Here is a 15,000-nt window from a genome sequence, read left to right as displayed (position 1 = left end):
GCACCATTGTGGCCTTATCTTATGCAGTCATCAACCTCGAATGCGTTGCAGCACGGGAGCGTGAGAATAGATAACATTGCTTCTTTTTTATGCTTAACAATATTTATTGGACCAACTGTATCTGTCGGGGTGCCACCTTATCGCCCCCTTTTTACCCTTCCGGTTCATCCTCCTGTTGCCAACCGTCTTCGTCCGAGAGAAACCGCCTTTTGGCCGCCGTGTTCATGTACGGTCGATAGACCCACTCCGTATCGGCCGCATCTAGCTCATCCAGCGTTCCCAGCTTGATTTGGTAGAGCTTCAACTGAAATCGGGGCCCAACTTCCGTTAGTTCCAGCTCTCGATCGACCATCCGGTACGTGTGATGGCGGAAGCTAATGAAATCGTCGTGGTTAGCGAATGTGATCACGCGCTTCGAGTCCTCCTTCGGTACCGGGAAGAGATAACGCAAGATGGACATTGTCCGTTCGGCCAGCTTGGTCTTGAAGTTGTGAAACACGAGATGTGGCTTCTGTTCGCTCATCGGTCCAATGTCCGGAATGTCGTGGCGCATCACCACACCCGACATGTTGAACGAAGCGGTCGGACCGTACGGAAGGTGGCAGATGATCAGATTATCCGGTACTCCCCGATGTTCGTGCACGATGATGAAATCCGTCACGTTGTTGGCCCGGCAAGCGTGCACCAGTTGCTTCGTCTCAAAGTTACCCCGGTTCATGCGTTGTGCGTTCGGGAAGATCAACCGCAGCTCCTTCACGAACTGCTTCAACCGCGACGAAGGATCGCGAGACGTCGTGATCATGATCTTGGGATCTTCGCATCCGGCGTACCGGTACTCGTCATCCTTCGAGTCGACCGTGTTTGCACCGCCGCTCTCACCGGAAATCTCTGCTGCCCGTTTCGGCCCTTCGTCGGTCCACTTCAGCTTCTCCTGCAGCTCCAGCGCATCCTTCTTCAGATCTCCGTGGATCGGAATGTGCTCCTGAAGCGACCGTTTGATGCGTTCCTTTTTGTCCTGGAGCGTTTTGTGTTTCCCTTCCACCGCCTTGCGGAACAGATACTCCCGTCGTAGGCGGGCTTGGCGACGCAACATTTTCGGTAATTTTTGTTCTTCGCCGGCCGGATTCACGGATCTTTTTTCGGAAACTCACGCCACGCCGCGAACCATAAACAAAACGAGGGTTGCCAAGGACTTGGTTGGAATGTCAGTTCTGTACTTTTTTAGTGGTGAATTCCGTTCCGTATTTTTTTAGTGGTGAATTCCGTTCCGTACTTTTTTTGGTGGTGAATTTGAGTTCCGTACTTTTTTTCGTGGTGAGTGAAGTTCACCTCTGTTATAACGTGCCACGTATACCACTTTTGTGTTTTTTGATTCGTATGACAGTATAACGGTTCCGAGGGAAGAATAATTTGAATTTGTTCGTTCGTTCGGGCTTCCAGAAATGCCCGTTCCGACGATATTACGGAAACCACTTCCGCTCGGTGTTATTGCCGAACAATTCTGGGACCTCACGGCTATACCGAGGGCACGAGCGTTTGCGGTTCTAGCCAAGTGCTGCGACAACGAACTGGAGCACGAAAAGCTGACGGAATTCAGCAGCATCGAGGGCCAGGAGGAATTATTTTCTTACGCCAACCGACCGAGACGAACCGTCGTGGAAGTGCTGCAGGATTTCCCGCACGCAACGAGAGCCCTCTCGCTGGAGGCCATGTTCGAGCTATTTCAACCGATTAAACCCAGAGCATTTTCGATAGCGTCCGCCGTCGCCAGCAACACGCTACAAATTCTGGTCGCCATCATTGAATACAAGACCAAGCTGAGTGTCCCTCGAAGGGGGCTGTGTTCGCACTGGTTGAAACGGTTAGCGCCGGGCGATGTGATCGGCGCATGGGTGCGGAAGAGCACCTTCGAGCTACCGGCGGATAAGGTAAAGGAATCTGTGGTCATCCGTATAATGTGGATTTTAATTGATTGCCCTGTACCGTTTGCAGACGATTCCACTCGTGATGATTGGTCCCGGTACGGGGCTGGCACCGTTCCGAGGTATTCTGCAGGAGCGTGAACTTTCCGAAACACCGACCGCGGGACCGTTGGTGCTGTTCTTTGGTTGTCGCAGTGCGACCGCCGACTTTCACTGCGAGGAAGATCTCAAACGCATGGAACAGAATGGAATGCTAAAGCTGTTTTGTGCCTTTTCACGCGATCAGCCAGACAAAGTGTACGTACAGCATCTGATACGGAAGGAAGGGTTGCTGCTTAAACGGCTGCTCATTGAGCTCGGTGGCTGGGTGCTGGTTTCGGGAAGCTCCAAGAACATGCCCGAAGCAGTGAAGGAAGCATTAATAGAAGCGATCGGTGGTGATGCAGGGTACATCGAGGAGATGGTGAAAAGCAATCGGTATCAGGAGGAAACTTGGGCCTAGAGTAGATGCTGGTGGATGGCGGTTGATAGAATAAATGGACAATGCGAGAAGCTCACACGCAAGACTTTACTTTCGAAGGACTTAATTATTTATTACTAAGCTCGAGAGGAGCTCTCGTCTACTCCGAAAATCCCCACACCTTCAGACTGCCCGCATCTCGGCGTCGATCGTTGGCATCTTTGTCGTCGCAGGCGTAAGCGAGAATGTACTGTTTCGGATGCCAGGCAACGGTAAAGGTGGCCGCATCGACCGGTATGTGAGAGACCTTCTCGCCCGATTCCGTGTCACCGATATCGATCATCAAGTCCTCGCTTGCCGATGCCAGCAGCTTCCCGTCGTGACTGAACGATATCGTCCGGACTGGCCAATCGAGTCGCGAGAACACACGCAAGCACGCCAGCTCTTCGGCGTCCCAGAGGGAAACGAGCGCATCGGCGGACCCGGTAGCAAAGTAGCGCCCCGTGGGATCGAACTCGATGCAGATGCAGGTGCTGGGGTGTGCTTTCAGAATTTGCTGCAGCTCCAGGTTCGGGTAATTGAGAATGTGCACACAGCCCTGCCCGTTGGTGAGGAAAAACAGATCGCTTCCATTGCTCCAGGCGATTTCGTTCACCTCGAAGCTGAACTGCTCCTCCGCCCGTATCTTGTGCGTGCGCGTGTCGATGAACGTAACCAGATCTTCCTTATTGCCCACCGCTATCGTGTGGCCATCGGGAGACCAGGTAATGTTGATGTTTTCGCCCTTCGTGTTGATGAAGGTAGCACACTTGGCTATGCGTATGTCCCAGATCCGTACCGTTTTATCGCCACTGGCCGTGCTCAGCAAGTCCGGCATCGATGCGTGCCAGCACAGCTGATCCACCGAACCCGTGTGACCGCGATACGTGTTTTCTTTGTTCTGCAAATGGGGAGGAAGCTGCGTTAGCGAAACGGTGGCTATGGGAGCTCCCAGCATCCTCAGCAACATACCAAACGATCACGATCAAGCGTGAAGACGGCCACCGTTTTGTCGAACGAACCGGACGCCAACCGACGCCCATCGCAGTTCCACCCGACCGAATGTACCTTTGCCGTGTGTGCTTTCGATGCTTCTCTCTTGTTGTTGTGCGTTTTAAAGTACTCCTGCAGCTCTTCCAGTTGCGTTTTACTGCCGTCCATATCGATTCCCGTGCTCGTTTTCCTGATCCTCCCGAAGCGTTTTTCCGAGCGCCGGTGGCGTTTGTTTGTGTTTTCCCAGTCGGCCCTCAGTCAGTGCTGCCAAACTTGGTTCCACAGCAGGGTTGTATTCACAATCAATTTCCTCCCCCTAAGTGACCGATCAATCGGTTCGTTTGTTGAAAAGAATTAAAGAGTATGAATCATTTAAATGAGCAAAAGCGATACTATACCTGATAAAACTAGTGAAAATTTCCTAATTTCCTTCGTATCATTAACCGCGCGCTGCCCACAAAATATGAACTCCGATTGTCAACCCAATATGGCGGTGGAAAAAACTTCACCCGTTTCTTTAATGCACAGGCGGAGACGAAGAAAAAAGAAACAAAACCGTGGAACGAAAAGCAACAACTAAATACCCGCACCCGAAACGGTGTTCGATTGGTGGTGCAGAATGTTAATTTAATCACGTGCGCAAACTACCAGCGATAGTCGTTTCAGAGGGCCAGTTCGTTGCGCGCTCCTCCCGGTGGCCATAGAAAAAGAAAGGTAGGCTCCCTGCCGCATCCATCCGCAACGCTTTCGGCGGCCGGCGGGCTTCGGTTTGTTTTCAGCGAGCATACGTTTGCCGACCAGCGTAAATCAGTTTTATGCGGTGAATTGTTGGATCGATCAAAACTGTAAAGTGAAACTCCTCCAGCAACGCGGAGCAACAAGCACAGTGCTCGCGAACCACAACGAGAGCACGTTGTCGCCGGAGTTGCGGTCGACTCGGTGGGATTCCGCATGGCTGAGCGCGAGGCTCTAATCGCAAACATGGATGCACGTGACGACGAAAAAACAGGATATTCCAGTGAATGGTTCCCGTGTGGGTGTTGGTACTTCCGTACGGGTGCCCGCTCTGTCCTGACGAATGGGTTTTTAATCGGTCCGTTCTAGCGACCAGGCTACCAAGGCTTGTGCTTTGTCACGAAACGAAGCACGCGTCGATGGGACGACGTCAAATGCAGCAAAATGTGCTCCTTCTATTTTAAAAATAGTTCACTTCGCATACTTTCCATCCGATGGTGACGATAGCCGCGGTTCGGCACGGCATTGAACATGTGCACGTGGGTTTAGTCATTTCCGGTTTTTATCGAGACAACATCGAGGCGGAGTGGTGCCAACAGTGCAAGCATGAAATGCCGGTCTAGGTATGGCGATAACATTTGCTTTCGCCGGCTGTTACGTTATCGCAGGCTGCTCTTATCTAATTGCAGCATGGAAGTAGTTTTACCGGATACAATGACGCATCTTACATTGAGCAAGCGCCCTCCACCCTGTGATCAAAATATATAGCATTAGAAATTGTTGCTGTTGCAAACAGTGCCTTATCAATGGACACAGAACTGCATAGGGCCAGAATGATTGTTTGTTTATTGAACGGTACAGTCGCTCTATTTGCCATACCAGACCTCATTTGCCTCGAAGGGTTACTGCGATCAAGCCGTAGGTGGCCTCCTGCAATCACTTTAAATGCAATTACTGTTGATCTTCGGTGCACTCTCGCCTGCCGCTCACTGTCGACCGTCTAGGCAGGCAGGGCTGCAGCAGCAGCACACACGTGGGGGTTAAACGGCCTGGGCACAGAATTAATTATGCCAATCGAATGGCGGCGCGAATAACTACACAGCTTACGACCAGTTGCTGCAACAAATAACGAGATTTTGGTGACCGTTAGGAATATATTATTCTTCTGGCAGCTTAACGGTAACGTTGCTACAATTATCACCATTCATGGGGCGTGTATATTTCAAGTGCATCAAAGTCAGTAACAGCTGTGTTAGCTTAAACGGCATTTGCATTGACGTGGTCGTCCAGCGACCGGGAACCAGATAGGAACGACCGGTTCTTCATGTGCGATCGGCGATTGTGGTAGCCCTGCTGACCATATGCTCGCTGCGTTTGCTTCGATTGGAGTGGGGCCCACATAACCGGAGTTTAATAATAAGAGATAAGCAACAGGGTCTACCGTGGTCAATTGATTCGCTCTATGGGAGTAAGCCATTTAGAGAGGTCATTCGTCGTTGTTTCTAGGTGCCAGGCAGAACGGCAAGCGATGGTAGACGGTGGTAAGGTGAGGTCGCGCGATTGATCGATTGAGCATGAGATACTACGACCGCTATCAGCTACGCACTCATACACATGACATTGCCCACTATCATCAAGTTGATCATCTATTGTTCTGCTTTCCATTCCGTTTCAGATAGCGTTTCAAAGCTCCATCCAACAGTAGCAGCAGTCTTGCTTGCTCCGGAGTGTCCAATAGAAGCACGAAGAGAACCGGAACGAAGCCGGAGACACGCAGAGTCTCATTCGCTCGTTAGTCCTTCCCGCGACCGACCTCCTGGACCTGGTAGAGCATTCTTCGCGTGCGAGGGAAGCACGAGTTCCGCCAGTGTGTCCACTGGTACCATCCCTCCTGTCGGCCGCGAAGTTGTGAATGTTGTGCTTCGCCATGTGCTAGAGCTGCCGGGAGGAGACGCGTGGCATTCATTAGTTTTGTATTTGTTTTTGCAAGATTCTACTTGAGACTGTCGAGTGCGCTGAATATGAATACTCGAATCTAGCAACCGAATCTTCCGCACCCATTGCCTGCGTCGATCGTTTGAAACCGGCTAATCTTGCAACATTGTTCCCGTGGCCCGCATGTGCTATCGTGCTCTGTCTGGCGCAACCGGCGCAGTGTACCTCGTGATCTGAATTTCTTCGTATATCGACGTGAATCGTCTTCAATAGCGTAGGATCGCGATAGTGGTCCAGCAAGCAGCAAGTGTGAATCATTTTTAAGCTCCCAGCAACCACTATGGCGTCGTACGATAATCAGAACCTTCTTGCCGGAGGCCGTACAAACGGAAACATTAGCGTGGTTAGCAGCAGCAGTAGAGGAGGAGGAGGAGGAGGAGGTGAGTATTTTGGCGCGAATCACGTTTGTACTGGACGGGTTGTCTAGGAGTTTAATAAACAAACCAATTCGGCACATGGGTTGGGTCGGTAGGCGGTTGCAAGCAAGTGAAGGTTCTGCCAAATGAGTAGATAGCTAATTTTAAATATTACGTGGGATACACCTACAAGCTCTAATGATCCGCATAGGTCGTAAAAGAGGTTAGCTATTTGAGTAAATTAGCCCAAGTGTACCCGAAACTATACAACGTATCACAATCGGATTAGAGATGGCGCCAGACACATGGCCAGCGCATAACTTGCGACCGTTACTGAATCGCAAAATTGCCAAATTCACCTATACCACTTGTTTCGTTGGAACAAGAGATCAATTTTGTAAAAAAATGTGTTTTCTTATCCATTTTAGCGTTATCATTTTACGGCCATGAATGACGTAAACCGATGCGATTACGTAAATTTTAAATATTTTGATAAGAACATTTCAAACCATTTGTCAGACCGACCATCCAATCGCAAAGCACTGGGAAGCACTTGCTTAGGTTTCATAACAGATGATAGACGTTGTGCTACATATGAATAGCAACTTAGGCCCCATTCAACGAGCGGCTTCCTGCCTACTTCCCATTGATAGACATCTTGCATGGTTGAAGAACTGAGAAGTCAAACACATTATCGTCCCGAGATTCTTAGCCATGTAGTTCCTCTAACGAAGAGCCATTATCAGGAAGCACCATTCACCGAAAAGATAAGAAAAGCAATGCGACAAGCTGTCACAAGTTCTGACGAAGACTATTCATACGAGATACGAGTCGAGTTTTATGGCTGAAATCGCAGGGAAAATGCTCCCAGTCGCTCTTTGCTTACAGCATAATTGGGGAGTCATAAATTGGTGAAGCTGAAGCGAATGCGTTCCCGATCAAAAGAAATTCTTTCGCCACCCATTACACACATTCCATCCAATTTGATCTATCGCCCAACCCCACCGCTTCATTTCATTCCATATGTGCTATGTTGGTCCACGCGCTAACAGTGATGGAAGAGTAAACTGTCTTCAAAGTCAGTGGTTCGTTAGGAAGGCCACTAGACCCCCTGCAGGCGCGAGGAAGTAGCGTGATCCTCGGGGTGTGGGTCGGATTGATAAAAATAGATCAAATTTATCTTGCTCATTCTTTACACGCATGTCACGCCTGCCAGCCAGCCACAAGGGAATCAATTCACCGCCGTTGTCGTGCGCCTCGCACGAATCATTCGTCGCACGATGATCGTGTCCGATCGCGCCGGACGGCTGTCTGCCATCAAGTGCAGAGCTCAAGAAAATCTTTATGGCGAATCTCGGATCCTTAGCCAAGAAATCTATAGGCTGATTAGCGGTGTCAGCGCTGGCGCGTTGGTCAACGCTAACGAGATCAGCACTCGACACAGGCGCGGTTATTTATTGTACGTCGATTTTGATTAAAGCCGGCTCTGCGTATTTGATTTTAGTAATGTATCAAAGTAGGCGTCGGAGCGGTAAATGAAAGCGAACGGTGAATGATGGTGATACCGGCGACTTACTGCAGTGCCGTCTGCATCACCGAAAGAGAAGGTGCATCTTACCTTGCATCATGCATTTTCTGCTCGCCTCCTTCTTCGAATGACCTTGGCGTGAAATAGTCTGCCCTTCACCACAGCAATTGATATCAGCATTGTTATATTTAATTGAAAACAAACGTTTTTCAAAACGGTTTAAACGGTTTTAACGGTTTTAACAATCCAACTAAGAGGAAATATAGGACAAGTTCTTTGTATAGGTGATATTTAATACGAATTTAATGACGATACAAATGGATACGAGCTTAAACGTTTGTTCTGTTTCTTTTCCACTTTCAGCAAATAGCAATGTCGAAGCCGAAAAGTCGCCGTTTTTGGAAAAATCAGAACCCGTTCGGCTTACGCCGGCCTGGGAAGAGAACAATTTGCCAAACGATGAGCTCAACTTCAAAGGTAAGTTAGTGTCACGCTAAATCGAACAGGAGCTCCACAAGGGGTCTTGTTATGATGAATCAGCAGCAGCAAAAACGCTGGCTTGCGTTGGTTTCGTATTGTATTTAATTTCTTTTTCTGCTCCAAACATATATCTTGTTGTATTCCTTCGCTCCCCAGTGGTCGCTGGAATGCATACAAACGGGTCTTCCTTTTTTTATTCCATCTTCGGGCTTATTTTATCATGCCATATATATTGATATATATCGAATGGCATGACAAAGTCACATATTTAAGCTTGCAAAATCCGCGCCCCTTATGCTCTGCAACCTACAACACCATACGAGGTCACCAACGGCAAAGCGCTACAAGCGGAGTGTTTTTTTTTTGCAAAGTCCACAAAAGCAAAACTTAAAAATACGCATTGTAGGTAGCTTTCGAATGCAATTAAACAGTTTAAACAGTGCGGGTGCACGGAGGAAAAACATTTGCACTAAAAAAGTTCAATGTGCACTTTGTTCGTAACGTGCAACTCAATTATTCTTTGATCCTCAGGTGATCGATCGATCGTTGCAAAATGGTTTAAAAGCATTTTTTTTACTGGCAATAGAGTGATAGTTTGTTGTCTTAGTTTAGTGGCAGTTTAGTGATTGATAAAAAGAAACAATGGCTTATTATGGTAATGAAATCCAAATTACTTCGTGGCGATACGATCGAGAGAGGTAACAGGGTGTTGCGTTCTCAATATTTTTTTTTCTTGTCTGGCGAATATTTTAACCGGTCCAACACGGTTATTGCTGTCGTCTTTTGGTGTTGTCATAAATTATAAAGGTTTTTTAAATTTCTCTTTTTTCCCCGCGCTTTTTCGTCCTTCCCATTGCCTTGAAATGCTGCGTACGTCGTTGTGTATGATAAGCTACGGCAATGGATAATAGGACCGTTGACATGAATATGGTCCATCACAAGTTTTAAAGGTTCATGGCGCAAAGGAAATAAATTGATTAAATTTTTAAAATTTGCTTTCCAATTTAATATATCATATGTTGGGCGTTTTCGCATTTTTCACTTGATTTGAGATTTTTTTATTTTATATTTTCAATCAAGTATTGCGTTTAGTCGTTGTTGCTGTACCTTTTTTCGGTAAATATTCAAATGGTGTGTTTTTAAATCGTGCGCAATCCATCCGTTAGGGGGATCTGGCGATGGAATTCTATTTGCGCGGTTCCATGTCGCTCTTCAGCTTTAATCAACGAGAAGCAATTTCCTTGAATTTTCCCCGCAGCGTTCAGGTGCTCCGTTGTGCACGCACAAAACACTCTGAGATATCTTCTCGTTTAGCAGACATGGGGCCATGAGGAATAGCAAAGGATGGGGGGAACAGTGCAGCATGCAATCTTGGGCCTGCTGACCGGGACGTATTTGCCGAAAAAGATACCCTGGTGGCAGGACAACCCAGCCAGTGATAGGAGGAGCATGAGGGAGCAGTCTATAATTTTGAATTCCTTCGTTCCCTTCCGTTTCCTCCAACCCTTTGGCATGCTATCTCTCGTTTTCCCGATCTCGTTCTCTTTTACTCTCTTTCTTTCTGACCCTTCTCACATCTTCCCGTCACTGTGATCGCGGCTTGCTGCTGCGTCCTGGTAGAGGTACGAAGATGCAACAATTTTACAAAGGCATGCCATGTACGAGCCCACATATTCCGTTACCGGGGCATCTGCACCGCGGAGCCTACCATGTCAGGCTCCATTTTGAATCCAACCGTCTAACCGAACACAGTGAGCTTGGTGTGGTTGGTAGCCAAAAGTGACCTTTACCTTTTACCTGTACACGCAGGTGTTGTGAGCAGTCCGTTCGTCTTCAAGTGACCACCAAGTTTTGTTGTTGATCCGTTGGCGTGCTGCTACGAATTGTTTGCACAACGCATCACGTTTTCCTTCAAAGCTTTCGTGCTGCCGCGGCCATTTTGTCCTCTTTGCCCAGTGACTTAACGTGATACCGTGTTGGGGCACACATTATTAGCGTCCGTGGCTATCGCGTGCCGTCCCTTCCGCCGATGCTAGACAATGGTGATCTCACTGTACTATCTGCTTAAACGATGGAATTACCTTCCAGGGTTGACGATGGAGCGGGCAAAGATGCAGGTGAATCCGCCACGCGATAAAATGATGCTCGTATTCATAGTCCTCATGATACACGGCATCGGTACCCTAATGCCCTGGAATATGTTTATCACTGCCAAAACTGTAAGTTGTTAGGCACCAAATGGACGAAATTTGGATGTCGATTTGAATGTTTGTTCTTCCATTCTTTAGTATTTTGTAGACTACAAGCTAGGTGAAAACTACACTGGATCCACCGAAGGTTCGCAATATGGCACCTACTTTCTTTCGTCGCTAGGCTTTGCCGCTCAAATTCCTAATCTCATCTTCAATTGGCTCAACATTTTCGTGAACCTTGGGTAAGTGAATTTAACCTGTGCTGTGAACAATTCTTATCTTTATGATCAAATCTCTCGATACGCAACAAAGACAAACCCTGGCACCACGGCGTACCTGAACGCCGATGTCAATATTAATTGCGATTATAAATCGAGTGTCTATTTAATGCGATGGATGTAACGGAGTATCTATTGATTAAGATATGTATGGAACCCGCATTTTTTTTATTACGTTATATTTCCGCACTGTTCCAACCGTGGCTCCACAAATATCAAATTTGTGATATTTCTGTTCGGTATTCTTCTTTCGGGCATACCATTTGGAAGTAGTTGTCTACTTTATTTATACTCTCTATCAATTTTGAAATTCGTATTTTTCCTTTAAATCCCTCTTCCAGTGGTAATCTGACTAAACGTATAGTTTTAAGTATAATGGTAGAAGTACTAGCCTTCATCGTGACCGTTATCCTTGCAATGATGAACTCCTCCGAATGGCCGGGCACTTTCTTCTGGATCACGATGACCACGGTTGTGATATTGAACAGTAAGTGGCAATAGCAGAACTTCTCCGTTCTGTGGTGCGTGTATGTTCATGTAAACAGCAACTTATTTATCCTTGCAGTGGCCAGTGGTATTTATCAGAACTCGGTGTACGGTATGGCTGCTAAGCTACCGTTCAAGTACACAGGAGCCGTGGTATTGGGATCGAACGTCAGTGGTACGTTTACATCAATCATTCTTCTGCTTAGCTCAGAGTTCAGTTCCTCGGCACGGACGGCCGCCATCTATTACTTCATCACCGCCATGTTCTTCCTGCTGTTATGCTTCGATACTTACTTTGCGCTACCGTTGAATGTAAGTCGTGACTCCTCCTGATTGAGCTGTTTCCATGACGTATTGTTTTCCATTGATCGACCAACCTCTGCTCGATTTACAGAAATACTATCGCTACCATGAGCTGATGAAGGAAAAGGAAATGGAAACGAACCAACGAATGAACCCTAGCCAACGGCCACCATACTGGACCATCTTCAAGCAGGCCTTTCCACAGCTGTTCAACGTATTCTTCGTTTTCTTCGTGACGCTATCCATCTTTCCGGCGGTACACTCCGACGTTAAACGGGTGGATAATAATTTCTTAGTGCCGGAAAAACATTTCGCCGGCATTTGTTGCTTTTTGACGTTCAACCTTTGCGCAATGCTGGGTAGTTTGGCTACATCTTGGGTGCAATGGCCCAAACCTAAGTATCTTGTGTGGCCGGTTGTGCTGCGTCTGGTCTTTCTGCCTTTGTTCCTGTTCTGTAACTACCAGCCACTCAACATTACACGGGTGCTACCGGTGTATATCAGCAATGACTGGGTGTTCTGGGGTCTCGGTATCGTGATGTCGTTCTCTTCTGGCTATCTCAGCTCGCTCGGCATGATGTACGCTCCCCAATCAGTTGAACCACGATACGCGATGACGGCTGGTATGTTCGCTGCCGCCATGCTCATCACCGGCATTTTCACCGGGCTACTCTTTACCCGACTTTGCCCAATGTTCGTCCAGCACAACTTCCTCGATTGGCTAAACTAGGCCCGGCGTTGGGGGATGGACGTGTACGATGACTATTTTTCCTCGTAAACGGCACCGTACCATTCCCGAATGTCGTCAGTCGATTGTCGTGTGTCGATTGGCTTTGTGGCCATTTCGCAGGAATTTTGTGGCTGTTTGTGGGGAAGAGGGTTAAGGGGTTTCTTACAGCATGGCTCAAAGTGTGTCCGAACCTTATCATATCACACGGAATGCTGATGCAAAGGTTACATGCAACATGCAGTCCGGTGGGAACCGGTGCGTACCTGGCGTAGCTGATCGAAACCCGTTAGCAGCACAAACTATTGCTAAAAATCTCTCAAAAGATATAAAAAAAACAAAATGTTTTCTCTTTCCCTTTGGTTTTTGTAGTGTTAGTCTTTTTTCATTTGATTTGATATATTTGATATCAGTACGTTTATGTTTGCTTTCACCTACGGTAAGTGATGGAGATGACGGATTAAAACAAAGTTCTGCATTCAAATTTCAAATCCTCAGGAACATTTTGTTTCCTTATATTGCCATCTTCGATGTTGTACGCGGAGTGTGTCTTTATCTTAACGCTTGACTTGCTCGTCAATGACGTTGTTAGATGACTAGTTATTAGCATTTTGATCACACTTCTATAAAATGAAGGAATCTATAAAATCTTTAAATTTCACTTCATCTACTACAGAGCGCCACCAAGTGTGTCATTCTTGTCTTTCACTCATTTTATTATCATTTTGCTTTCATTCATTTAGTCTAGTTAAGCTGCCAGAGTTCATCTCATGTTAAGAATAGATACCAAACGAAAAATCCAGTCAAAAATAAAGCTCGGCGACGCGCTTACACTCTCATCTCATTTAAACTCCACACGGTATTTTTGGCTTATGCGAAGACTGATGTATGAAAAATGCAGTGCGTAAATTGAAACCAAAAAAGCAGCGTTGCCGACATGTTTTATGAATAAGCCACACATTATCGATTTGCGATCGTTTGTTTTGAAACCAAAAAAAAACAATGCTATTGCAAGCAAACATTTGTTTGTCGAAGGTCAATACGCTAAAACAATCATTTGCTGCAGCCAGATTGCTCATATACATTAGATACCCTTACATTGCAGACTGCTCAATTTTAAGTAAGCGTACGGTGAGTACACCTGCTTAAGTAGTCGTAGACGTACCATCTTTAGGTAGGCGTAATGATTTGTCCTTGTTTACTACTATCATTTGAAATACTGGGCGAATTTCAAATGACAATAGGTTTAAGTTTCGGTTTTTCCCGAAAACTCCATCTTATGTACTATTTTGGGTTTGTTTGAGAAATGATTTAATAAATATATGATTTCCGAATCGATTCTGGTTTTAATTTTTCTTTTTCATCCGCGCTTTCGTTTTAAAATGAAAATAAAAACGAATTCAAGAGATTCTACGCAATACATTCGTCGCTGTTGCCGATTACTTCGATACAGCCACACAGGTTCAGTAAAAGCGCACTGCACCTTTGGCCAGATGCTTTTCTACTTCATAAAACAATCAAACTTAATCAATACATCTCCTCAGTTACACTGGGGACAAACGGAAAAAAACAACAAAAGAAGTAAAAAAAACTAAAAACCTACTTCAAAATACATACTCTAATACCCTCTTACCTTCAAAATCATCCATCATATCTATAAAACTAAATAGGAATGCATATGGTGCTGCAATGCTGCTGGTTCGCCTTAGTAACCATCGGTAGTCGTACGAAACTGTTTTTACTCCAACCAGCCACAATGTACCGTTGCTGCAGAGTGTATACAGAAGCGACAGAAAGAACAAAAAGGTTAAACTAAAAGCGTACTTCTACAATATAGTATAAAACAAATAAAATTTAGATACAGCAATATGGTACAGTGTTTTATCGGACATTATACCGGTCTGGTGACGTTACCAGGGTAACAACACCTAGCGCCACTAACTTTAAGCCCTTAGGCTACGAAAGAGTGGCCATGAAGAGTGAATGTTGAATTTGTATATCTTATTATGGAGCGTACCTACTACAAACTAACGTGTATGATGATGCCGATGTAATGATGAGCAATATCGTTAAATCGTCGTAGGGTTTACCTAGAGAATGATAGATTATTCCAAGTGATATAGCAGAATTGTCTTCTTATTCGTCGTATTTAACGATCCGCAATCTTAATCTCAGCTCAGGCCTTCACTTGCTCAAACCGGTCACCAGCATACCAATGTATTCTCCTTAGATAAATAAGCCGATCGGTGCCAGGCAGGGACTCGTTCGCATTCGGGATCGTACAACAGCAACTAACTCCTCGTTTTTTGTAAAAACAAAAAAGAGAAACGAACATCTTAAATCTCGTTGATACTATAACTATTCACTCGAGTTGTCGATTGCCGTTTCTGATGCAGCATAGCAACGTTGCACTATATTACACAGATAGATTCGCAGGTAACCATTTTATAGCCCATTGTTTGCGAAAAATATTACTACAGCTCGCTTCTAGTGTCTGTGTGGCACT

General features: G+C 46.2%; 3 protein-coding genes across 3 annotated transcripts in view; 1 reads left to right on the top strand and 2 right to left on the bottom strand.

The window, feature by feature from the left end:
* LOC126575088 (NADPH-dependent diflavin oxidoreductase 1-like) overlaps positions 1 to 13,338 on the top strand; it is a 14,425-nt gene extending 1,087 nt beyond the window's left edge. The window contains exons 2-11 of the mRNA XM_050235629.1: positions 1,441 to 1,928; positions 1,993 to 2,418; positions 2,570 to 2,676; positions 6,397 to 6,524; positions 8,392 to 8,505; positions 10,597 to 10,727; positions 10,797 to 10,942; positions 11,320 to 11,465; positions 11,544 to 11,776; positions 11,859 to 13,338. Coding sequence (XP_050091586.1) covers positions 1,441 to 1,928; positions 1,993 to 2,418; positions 2,570 to 2,676; positions 6,397 to 6,524; positions 8,392 to 8,505; positions 10,597 to 10,727; positions 10,797 to 10,942; positions 11,320 to 11,465; positions 11,544 to 11,776; positions 11,859 to 12,497 — 2,558 coding nt within the window. The 3' untranslated portion in view covers positions 12,498 to 13,338. The remainder of the gene's footprint in view (positions 1 to 1,440; positions 1,929 to 1,992; positions 2,419 to 2,569; positions 2,677 to 6,396; positions 6,525 to 8,391; positions 8,506 to 10,596; positions 10,728 to 10,796; positions 10,943 to 11,319; positions 11,466 to 11,543; positions 11,777 to 11,858) is intronic.
* On the bottom strand, positions 87 to 1,194 carry LOC126572405 (U3 small nucleolar ribonucleoprotein protein IMP4). The gene has a single exon (XM_050231685.1). It carries the CDS (start codon positions 1,091 to 1,093, stop codon positions 152 to 154), a length of 942 nt encoding a protein of 313 aa, XP_050087642.1. The 5' UTR covers positions 1,094 to 1,194; the 3' UTR covers positions 87 to 151.
* On the bottom strand, positions 2,492 to 3,900 carry LOC126572404 (THO complex subunit 3). The gene is made up of 3 exons (XM_050231684.1): positions 3,813 to 3,900; positions 3,394 to 3,730; positions 2,492 to 3,322 (listed from the first exon to the last, which is right to left on the bottom strand). The coding sequence occupies exons 2-3, from the start codon at positions 3,580 to 3,582 to the stop codon at positions 2,543 to 2,545; spliced, it is 969 nt and encodes a 322-aa protein (XP_050087641.1). The 5' UTR covers positions 3,583 to 3,730; positions 3,813 to 3,900; the 3' UTR covers positions 2,492 to 2,542.
* Positions 13,339 to 15,000: the final 1,662 nt, after the last annotated feature.

This window comes from Anopheles aquasalis, chromosome 2 (assembly GCF_943734665.1).
Source record: "Anopheles aquasalis chromosome 2, idAnoAquaMG_Q_19, whole genome shotgun sequence".
In the NCBI taxonomy this organism is placed as follows: domain Eukaryota; kingdom Metazoa; phylum Arthropoda; class Insecta; order Diptera; family Culicidae; genus Anopheles; species Anopheles aquasalis.
The sequence above is the reverse complement of the archived record's forward strand: the minus strand, read 5'-3'. Positions and strand labels throughout refer to the sequence as shown.

Coding starts and splice junctions, on each gene's coding strand:
- LOC126572405 (XM_050231685.1), bottom strand. CDS start 1,093: ATGTTGCGTCGCCAAGCCCGCCTACGACGGGAGTATCTGTTCCGCAAG.
- LOC126572404 (XM_050231684.1), bottom strand. CDS start 3,582: ATGGACGGCAGTAAAACGCAACTGGAAGAGCTGCAGGAGTACTTTAAA. Junction 3,323..3,393: donor CGCTTGATCGTGATCGTTTG/GTATGTTGCTGA, acceptor CCCCATTTGCAG/AACAAAGAAAACACGTATCG.